Genomic DNA, 11,218 nt, shown 5'->3' on the forward strand with positions numbered 1-11,218 from the left:
GCTGTGTGCCTCACAGGACTGGTTGTCATCATTGTTTCGTTTTTTTCGTATTAAAGAAAATGAGCATACACATTCCCGCTGCATTTTGGTCCACTCCTTACGACAGCCGTGACAGAACTACCCACCACAAACGGACCAAGCAGCGGAGGAAGGAGCAGCAGGTGGATTATAAGGAGTCATGGACATTGGAGGAGATCCTGGACGGGGCAGGACCATGGCACCAGGCTGGGGAGTACCAGCGCCCTAAGGAGGAGCTGGAGGCAGCCAAGGCGGAAAGGTGCCATTACGAGGCGTTATACGCGCCAATTGGCAAGTGTGAGAGGCAGCCCCAATAAATGTTTTGGGGGGGGCACACGGGGAGAGTGGCTAGGTCAGGTAATAGACCTATGCCAACTCCCCGTGCTTATTATGGGGAGCAAGGGATCATGAGAGCACCGGTGTATGCGGAAGTGCGCACGAGCTCGCCCGTGCACACGCACAGTCCGGTGCGAGCGATCCCAGCCCCTCGCAAGTGCCGTGCTAGAGTGGGCATCCAGCCGGGTAGGAGTATGCCTGCACAGCACATCTGGCCACCAGTGCGCCTCCTAGGCCCAGGCTACCCTACGCCTGCTCTACGCACGGCAGCCATCAGGCCTCTGCACAGCCCAGTTCGCCCTGTGCCAGCACTCCGCTCGTGCAGGGCTACTGTTACCATCCAGCCAGGACGGGTTGTGCAGGCGGTGCGCTCCAGACCGCCGGTGCCTACTCATGACCCAGTGTATCCAGTTCCCGCTCCTCGCACTAGCCTTGAGGTGCGTGTTTCCAGTCTGGCGCCTCCAAAGCCAGCACCACGCACCAGGCCTCCAGTGCGTCAGCCCAGTCCAGTACGTCCTGTTCCCGCTCCTCGCACTAGCCTTGGGGTGCGTGTCTCCAGTCTGGTACCACCAGTACCAGCCCCACGCACCAGGCCTCCAGTGCGTCAGCCCAGTCCAGTTCGTCCTGCTCCTGCACCTCGCACTAGCCCTGTGGTGCGTGTCCCTAGTCTGGCGCCTCCAAAGCCAGCCCCACGCATCAGGCCTTCAGTGCGCAGTCCCCGTCCAGAGCTTCCGGCGACAGTGCCCCGTCCAGAGCTTCCGGCGACAGTTCCCCGTCCAGAGCTTCCGGCAACAGTTCCCCGTCCAGAGCTTCCGGCGACAGTGCCCCGTCCAGAGCTTCCGGCGACAGTACCCCGTCTAGAGACGGCCCACAGTCCGGAGCCAGCAGAGACGGCCCACAGTCCGGAGCCAGCAGAGACGGCCCACAGTCCAGAACCGGCGCTTCCAGAGTCGCCCTCCAGTCCGGAGACCCCAGAGTCGCCCTCCAGTCCGGAGACCCCAGAGTCGCCCTCCAGTCCGGAGACCCCAGAGTCGCCCTCCAGTCCGGAGACCCCAGAGTCGCCCTCCAGTCCGGAGACCCCAGAGTCGCCCTCCAGTCCGGAGACCCCAGAGTCGCCCTCCAGTCCGGAGACCCCAGAGTCGCCGTCCAGTCCAGAGACCCCAGAGTCGCCCTGCAGTCCGGAGCTCTCCAGAGTAGCCCTCCAGTCCGGAGCTCTCCAGCGACGCGCATCAGCCCGAGGTCTCCAGCGACGCGCATCAGCCCGAGGTTGAATTATTTTGAGCATACATACAATATATTGCACATCTTTATCAAGGCTGTCAGTATTTTTGGACCCCCACCGTAGTAACAGTCAGAAGAGATGGTAGACCTGTCGACTATTTTGAAGGAGGTTTGTGCAGAAATAAGGCTCTAACAGTTCAAGTTGAAAAGATTGGCAGTGATGTCACTCAAGTATATTCTTCTTACTTGCTACAGATATTTGCATGCTTCGATTTAGTGCTTCTCAACTGTACCGAACCATCATTACATACAGTACACTGGATCAGGAGTTTACTGTATCACCAATCAAGTTACTTTATTATCTTTGACAGTCAGTCTTTGTTGTCGAGTTACATACAGTATGAACACAATATCAAATGCTTATATTTGGTTGTTGATCTCCTATATGGGTCCCAAAAGATGATCCAAGATCTTTTCAGTGGTTCAACCAGCTGTCACTAAAAAACTCCTCGACCAATCAGATTCATTAAGAGAGACGAGAGCCCCGGTGGTGTCTGTCGCCATTTCATCCTCACTGGTTAAGCCGACCCAACTCTCAATATCCACTTGGAGCAAGCGTGAAGTGTAAAATCTATTGTATGGACATTATAATGACCCATGTTTGTAGTCCTGGAGCTCCTGAACATGTTGATGTACAGAGTAAACAAATCTGCAGGAAGCTGAAAGGAAAGGGGGAGTGTAACAGGGTGAAGATAGCCCTGTGTTGCTATTGCATTGAATATGCTCCTGGATAGATTCCCTTTGTCTGGTTACTTTCAGGTTAACGAAGTGACTAAGCAGACTTGTTCCACCTTTCTATTAAAGAAGAGTCTGATCGTGGTATGATAGTGTGCTCTGGACACAAGCCGGATCAGGAAGAGGCTGCTGCTGGACTCCAAGCTGCCAACTGGAACGGTTGCGTTTTTAGTGAATTGTTGATAAGCATTTTGATAAACTAAGAGTAAAGTAAAGACTATTGTTGTTTGTTTCCTTGGTGTGACAGCTTGGAGGCCAACAAAGTAGAATGCACAAGCGGTTATTGAATTGTTTAGATGTATTATAATCTGTCTGTGCATTTGAAGGCGAAGGCTAATATTTGACCATTGAGCTTTACTTTCTGTAGTTATATTGTATTTGCCTGTGGGCCTGGTTCACTGTTTGCTGTGTTCAACTAAACTAACTGAGTGATGTGTGATATCTATCCACTGAATCTATCCATTGTGTACCTAACCTAAATAAAAACCTGCAACTAGGTGCATTAAAGGGATAGTTCACTCAAATTGCAAAATAACATATTGGTTTCCTTACCCTGTAAGCAGTCTATGGACAAGGTATGACAGCCATCCATGCTTTGGATCATTATCCCTGGTACTGTTTCCAAATGCTAATGTTTGACCATGACTTGAATGGGATTTGTGCCACAAATGCAAAAACGTCAGCAACTGGTTAGCAATTGGAAACCAAAGCATAGATTGCCGTCATACCTTGTCATAGACTGCTTACAGGGTAAGGAAACCAATGTGTAGTTTAGTCATTTGGGTGAAGAATCCCTTTAAGTAAGCTCCTGAATTTAGGAGTTTGTATACAGCCTTTCATGCTTTTCCACATGTGAGTCGATGCAACTTGTAATAACGAATATTTTATAGTCTTGTGATAAACGTGTAATATGTTTAATTCCGTGTCTGATCTGTTTCCACGACCATGTATCCATTTGACGTCTTCATTGACTGTCCAATCCAACAAGAATCTGTTTGTTAAAGGAGTTCTGGAAACGCCCTGAATTTGCTTGCGGCTGTTACGTACGATATGAATATGTCAACAGCTAGCCTTTGTTTTCCATTTTCCCTCTATGGATCTTCCTGGTATGATAGTTCCCTTGTCCATCGTCACAAACGGCTTACAGAGACAGTGGTAACCATGGAGATGTCTGGGGACCTTGTTTATACCAATGAAGATGTTTTCTGGGAACCGTTTGGAGTTGACAACCATAACTATGTCTTTGAAGAGTCCATGTGTGAAACTCCAGATATGTCTACTGACTACCAGACTGGGAATGAAGTGACCCCAAGAAGCACACCACAACCTGGTTACTCAGGTAAGGGGGGCGCGCACGCACACACACACACACACACACACACACACACACACACACACACACACACACACACACACACACACACACACACACACACACACACACACACACACACACACACACACACACACACATTCCATCCTTTTATCCCTTATGTTATATTCAGACAGTTCACATTACTGTAGTTAATAGAAAGTCCTTCTCTGGTCAGGTTCTGATAGCTCATGGAAGAGACCCTTCCTTGTTGCTGCAGTGTCTCTGGGGCTGCTGTGTGTTCTCCTACTGGCTGAGATCATTGGCTTGTCAGTCTCCTGTAAGTGTGACACGTACAATTATGCTTCTCATTTATTTATGGGTAACAAGTATGAAATGGTTTAGAAAGCAACCATTGCTTCATCTGTTTTTAGATCACGTTCACATTGGCTTTGTCTGTCTATAACTTGCCAATCTTAAGAATTTGCTTTCTGGTCAATGAGTTTATATTTATTTTCTTTGTAGAATATTGATTAAATTCATTGTGATTTCACCTTGTAAATAACTGTGTTTTTCTGTTCACCTTTTTGGTCTCTGGATATGCTGCTAATATTCTCAACAACAGATCTGTTTGTTTTTTCAACAAAAAATATTTCATATTTCCCTATGTAACAAACACCAATAAATAATATGGTGTGGCTGCAGTTCTGGATTTTCTGGAAGCCAATTTACTGTTGCAAAAAAAATACGGAGATTTCTGCGCATGCGGCATCCACCAGCCTACCTGTGTTCATTTGCTGCTCGGTGACTCCACGGCCGCTTGTATGCATAACAGTTTCAACAAACGTAGGTCTTTGTCTGTTGGAACAGTAGGCCATTGCAAACATAATTATGACACAAACAGTTTGTCTAGCAATTTCATTTTTTCAGGGGGGGGAATAATATGCAGCTATTTAGGCAAGCTATGTGTAGTTTACACAGCATATCAAACATGCTAGAAACAGACAGGCAGTCAATAGCGATTTTAATGATATTTTTTCATCATCATCATTGCAAGCATTGGTTTAACAGAAGGCAGACTGCTGGCTATATGTCAGCATAACTATAATGATTACGTCTCACACAAAACGCTACTTGTTTTGCCCCAGTGCAATCGGAAGACTGCGTCTTGCTTGTGCTAGCTGTGGCAATATCCATTACAACAGACAGAAGGTTGTAGCCTTCGTATATATTTTCAGAACGTCATATATTTAGGGAAAGTTTGTTCAAATCTCAACTGATCAGAAATATGAGTCAGAGAGAGGCTACATCATCATATGATCAAATTGGTTGATGGTTCATAAGAGGGTGAGTAAAGTGAAAAACATTGAACATGTGTGTACAACATCATGTGAGCAGAACGTGATTTGGCTCATTAAGATTTGAGAAAAAAGCTTTCAGAGCGGTAGGACAGGAGCGGGCGAAAACCCCGTATTCGTAGCCTCGGCCTAAATAATAATATTTCCAACATAATAAAGATAACTAGATGTATGGGTTCTGAAATTGATTGGTTGTATTGCAATGCAATGTGTTAAAGTTCAGTTAACAGCGAAAACCTGTACGGAAGGATGGCAGAAGTTTGGCTGCAGCTGTTACTACATCTCTACTGAGGTGAACACCTGGGATTATACCAGACAGGACTGTCTGAACAGAGGAGCAGACCTGGTGGTCGTTAACAGCGAAGATGAACAGGTAAGAGAGAGTGTATTCGAGGGAAGACATATGTTATTAAATCAATTTGAAATCAAAATTGAAGTCTTTCAAGACCTCAGATGACAAGAAGCTTCCCATCCTGTTGGGGGGAATGCAAAGAACTGTGGGTTGGCAGGGCACCACATTGCTGCCTGCCATGAGATCAACCAACCAACCTGCGCTTGTCTTCTATGCCATTGTGTTCTTATTGTTAACGCTATTGTCCATTGTACGTATGTTTATTTTCTTACTGATTTCCATTTCAAATACAGCCCCATCCCCCACCATTGGTTCTTTTTGCTAATGATTGTCATTGATGTTAATATAGTCAATGAATCATTCCATTTCCAACATATGCTTTGGCAATATGAACATTATGTCATGCCAATAAAGCAATTAAAAATGTAAGCGATGGAAAGAGAGAGAGAGAGCAACAGACAGAGATACAGAGAGAGAGAAAGTGGGAGGGAAGGGGTGAAAGATGGATATGATAAATCTTCATTATATGCTATAATTCGATTTTTTTACATACACTACTGTTCAAAGGTTTGGGGTCACTTAGAAATGTCCTTGTTTTTTTTGTCCATTAAAATAACATCAAATTGATCAGAAATACAGTGTAGACATTGTTAATTACTATTGTAGCTGGAAACGGATGATTTTTTATGGAATATCTACATAGGCGTATAAAGGCCCATTATCAGCAACCATCACTCCTGTGTTCCAATGGCACGCTGTGTTAGCTAATCCAAGTTTATCATTTTAAAATGCTAAATGATCATTAGAAAACCCTTTTGCAGTTATGTTAGCACAGCTGAAAACTGTTGTCCTGATTAAAGAAGCAATAAAACTGGCCTTCTTTAGACTAGTTGAGTATCTGGAGCGTCAGCATTTGTGGGTTCGATTACAGGCTCAAAATGGCCAGAAACAAAGAACTTTCTTCTGAAACTCGTCAGTCTATTCTTGTTCTGAGAAATGAACGCTATTCCATTCGAGAAATTGGCAAGATACTGAAGATCTCGTACAACGCTGTGTACTACTCCCTTCACAGAACAGCGCAAACTGTCTCTAACCAGAATAGAAAGAGGAGTGGGAGGCCCCGGTGCACAACTGAGCAAGAGGACAAGTACAGTGCCTTGCGAAAGTATTCACCCGCCTTGGCATTTTTCCAGTGTCGTTACAACCCCAGTTGTAACTACACTGATTAAGTATATCAACCAGCTAGCTAATTAATAGAATCACATGTACTACATTAGGGTTGGAGTGAAAACCTACAGGACAGCTAGCCAGCCAGTTTTAGAGGAATGATTTCATACATTTTTCAAATTAACTGCCAAAATGCCAACATTCCATTCAAACAACGCAGTCAATCCACAGCAATACGCTGGCTGAAATCAGTTGATGATAGGGCTTAGAAAAGTTGTAAATGCAATAAGTACTGATATTGTATCATATAATAGCACTCACAGCTTTCCAAGAAAACTAAATCTGATACATTTATGGTCTGTTTACATATATTTGGGAGGCTATTTATTCAGAAAATTGGTATTAAACCTGTATTAAATGTATTTATAATTATATTGCAATATTTTAGATTGACTATAACTCCATTACACAACTTCTGATATGCCTTACTTTTATTTTCTTGCTGAAGTAAAAGCAGGAAATGCATCACCTACTGTATGCCTCTACTGCAATTAATTTCAATTCGACTGGTTTTGGATTTCTCCCTGACCAAGATGGCTGCCATTTGGCCCCAGTATGGAACTTTTCAGTATTATGACAGAGCCCATCTAGTAATTTCATAGGATATCTATATATACAGTCAAGTAGAAATCTTAGGTCCCGTTCCACAGCTAAGGCGAGGCAACAACCAATGGTTGCGTGCCACGTCATCGACTGACAAATTGCTGTAACATACCGTATGATGTGGTTAGCTGATACTTCATATACCTTTCCAGGCGTTTTAAGATCTGTCAAGCGTCAGCAACATCTAAGCTCTGGAACACGTACATTATTTTTCCAAGAGATATACATTACACTGTACATTTCTCATCACAACTAAAAACGTATCAATGTTATATTTACCAGCAGTAATGAAAGAGCCTACCTTTAACGTAATACTGTGGACACAAACCACACGATCAGCATTGTCCAGGAGACGTCTGTTTGCAGGACCAGAGGTAGTAGTCTTTTTAAATGCCTGTTTATGTTGTTGTTTTTTTGTTTGATAGGGCACCAAAATGGTGCCCTATCACCTATATAGTGGACTACTTTTGAGCCCTATGGCCCTATGGGCCCTGGTCAGTGAAATAGCACCCTATCCCCTACTTATGACCAGAAAAGTAGAATACCAGTATACCACTATACCAGGGAAGAATATGTACCCGACACAGTACTGAATCAAATAAATGACAGAAATCAGACACAAAATGACACGCTTGACTGCTTTAATTTGGATTTAAAAACCACAAACAAATCCTAGGCCTATATCTAGTTTAGTCAAAAACTATTTCTTCAGTCACCCCATTTACTTATAAAATAAAACTATTGTATCCATCCCTTGTATGTTATACTTCCAATGCAAACAGTGCACAGCTATGATTTTGATTTCACAATACAACCATGCTTTATGTTCTCATATAAATCTTTGTTCATAAAGATGTATTTTTTTTTTATCCACTTAGTTCAATCTACTGTGCCGCGCCCAAACAGCATACAAAAACAATCTCCATTCACAAGCAATATTGACCTTATTCACTCAGCAGCCATTGTTCATTGACCAAGGTAAAATGTTTTATGTTACATTTTATAGGGTATACATATTCGATTACATGTTGTATAGGCCTACATTTGATTTGGGACACTCACAAGAACATGGATAGAGCATTGTCATAGTGCTCAGATTTTAAAAGACGAGTGCTTATTAGCTACCACACTAGCCATCTATGGTAGAACATTCATCTGAGAACTAGGTCTAGAGAAACTTCAATTCACTTATAGAAATGTAAATGACTATACATTATTATAAAAACTGTAGACAACAATATGGGGGAAAACACAGCTCATCTATCCTACATCATGTCTAACTTCATATCAACAGTATTGATATAAAGGAATAACAAACTATATACTATTTATGCAATAACATGGGTCAAATTAACAACCAACACCCCTGGCACACCCACACACCCACTCCTCCCCACCCATTCACTCCTCCACACACCCACTCCTCCCCACACCTCCCCACCCATACACTCCGCCCCACACACACACACCCACATCATATATCGTTCTCCATGTGAATCCTCTGGTGCCTCTTAAGGTTGCACTTCTGTGTGAAGCGTTTGCCGCAGTCCGAGCAGCTGTAAGGTCTCTCCCCAGTGTGAACGCGCCGGTGGGCCTTCAGGTTGCTTAACTTAGTGAAGCTCCGGCCACACAGGGCGCAGATGAACGGCCTCTCCCCCGTGTGGGTCTGCTGGTGGGCCTTAAGGCTACTGGGATGGGGGAAGACTTTACCACACACTGGGCAGCGGAGGGCCAGCCTCCCAGGGTGATGATGCTGGTAGTTCCCTTGTTGTTGGGTTGGGGTTTGGGAGGAGGTGAGCCCTCCCTGGGCGGTCCCCCTGTTGTACATCGGGTAGCCGCCCCGCTTGGCAGCATCCCTGTATACTCTCATGCGCGGCAGGGTTTGAGCACTGGGCTTATATTTGGAAGGAATCCTGTAGTTTAGAGAGCTGAAGACATGACAGCCTGATGAGGAGGAGGAGACAGAGGCCCCCGCTGTGCTGGGATTGGTTTGGGGAGCAAAATCTCTAGCTAGCTGCTTCGTCTCTGCCGATTCAGAGGACGACAGAGGCTCTCTTACCAGTCGTAGGTTCGACTGAGCTTGTCTGTGAACGTCAGTATCCGTGTCTAATATTCTACGGCCTATCCACACCGGTGAGGCTGTACTCCTCGTTCTGTCACCATCATTGCTGGGTCCTCTGCTCTGGTTCTGAGATGGCCCTGCTAGTCTGGGTGTCTGGGTGACCTGTTGGGCCTCTGGGTCCGCAGAGGGAAACCCAATAGAGTCTCCTGTACTCTGAACGAGTGAGTGTGAGTCCCGCTGCTCCTCTGTGTAGGTGTGAGCTGCAGACGGCTGTATGGCCACCTTGATTCTCCACGGCTCTATGTCCTCCTCCCCTTCCTCCTCCTTAACACTGCCTACCAGCGAAGGACTGGGAGCTGGAGGAGTGGGAGGAGTTGGTTTAGCTGCTACCTGTGATGACTCCACTGTTTCCTGTCCACAGCTTCTCCACCTGACCTCTGGCTCCTCCTCCAGCTTCAGGTCACACCCGCTCAGCAGAAGCACACCTGGGGAGACAGGTGAGACAGGTGAAAAACGTTTTGCTACACAACTAATGAGACAACAACATAACATACACCCCCTGAACTCAAAGTATGTCTCAAACGGTATAGGCTAATTGGTTATATTGTGGTTGTGGGAACCAACCTTAGGCTGGGAAAGAACAGTGGTAGATGAGCATATCTATTTATAAACTGTCATAGGGAGAAGCAACCCATTTTGGAAACAGTTGCAATACCTAAACATTCACCATTTAACCCTTGGTTATACCGAAAAGTATTTTGTGACTCAAAGGAAGCCCCCACTTACTGTCCTGTATTCCTGGAGGTCTGTCGTCTGTTTCCTCGTTGTAGACATCTGTCCTGCCACAGTCTCCACACCTGGCCCTCTGACTGACATCCTTCAGCTGACTCTCTGCCCGCTGCAGCAAGGTCCGCAGAGACTCCACTTCCTGTTGACCACGTCTTACCTCCTCCAGGAAGCCATCCTCCACCAGTCTGGTGATCTCGTACATGGCTGACTTTAGGACTGTCTCCATGACTCCTGAGAGCTGGGTCTGGAATGTGAGGACTAGGTTCTCCGACATACTGCTTGTGTGTCTTTTTCACAGATCAATTCACAGTGGGATCTGTCCCAAACATCTGTGCTTGTGGGAGCAAGTCAGGACTGTGTGTGTGTGATCCTGAAGTGAATCTCTTCAGAGAGCCCTATTATTCATAATAAGTGGGTAGAAATATGCCATGTCTATCACGTATCTGTTTCTCTAACCAATAAGAGTGACAGCTCCTCCAGCTAGCTAGCAACTAAAGTGGCAAAGACCGTCCAGCGCAGAAGAGTGCAACATAGGTTCAATAAAACGGTCACATCGCAAAATTCGACTAGGTAACAAACAAGGTATCAGCCAAAAATGGGGTCGTATCAGGCTTGCAAAAAAAAAGAAAAGTCTAGCTAGCTAACATGATACTGGTACTAGCCTTGTTACAAGTCAATAATGGGATATTTTGCAACATACAGTACTATTGATTAAAAACGTTATTACCAAAAGGCTGACATCACTTCATGAGCATGGGGTAGTTGTCTCCAGATCTTTGAAGAAATCGAAAAAAACATGCTAATCGACGATGGATTCCGGAAATCAATCGCACGTCACCCTTCTGCTGTACGGTGGTCCTGCGTGATCAACGTGCGCATGGTAAGGAAAAGTTTTAAGAAACGCGTTAATAGAACAAGTGAAACCTTTCGTTTGCGCCAAATTATACATATGTGTGGGGTAGAGAATTACTTCGATAATTACTTTACTTCGTCTATCTATGATGAAAATATAGTTGTAAGCTATATAAATAGTTAAAAACATATTTACCAATGGAATTAAAGGGATTATCTGGTACTTTTGCACACTTTAGCAATTAGTTCTGAAAGTAGCCCTCATGAGCGAAAAGTGGGTCTGATAATTGCGT

General features: G+C 44.9%; 1 protein-coding gene across 1 annotated transcript; it reads right to left on the bottom strand.

The window, feature by feature from the left end:
• Positions 1–7,849: 7,849 nt before the first annotated feature.
• On the bottom strand, positions 7,850–11,030 carry LOC106610480 (uncharacterized). Its single transcript, XM_014209859.3, has 2 exons — positions 10,071–11,030; positions 7,850–9,769 (listed from the first exon to the last, which is right to left on the bottom strand). Exons 1-2 carry the CDS (start codon positions 10,345–10,347, stop codon positions 8,697–8,699), a joined length of 1,350 nt encoding a protein of 449 aa, XP_014065334.1. The 5' UTR covers positions 10,348–11,030; the 3' UTR covers positions 7,850–8,696.
• Positions 11,031–11,218: the final 188 nt, after the last annotated feature.

The sequence above is a fragment of the Salmo salar genome, chromosome 08 (genome assembly GCF_965601325.2).
Source record: "Salmo salar chromosome 08, fSalSal1, whole genome shotgun sequence".
In the NCBI taxonomy this organism is placed as follows: Eukaryota; Metazoa; Chordata; class Actinopteri; order Salmoniformes; family Salmonidae; genus Salmo; species Salmo salar.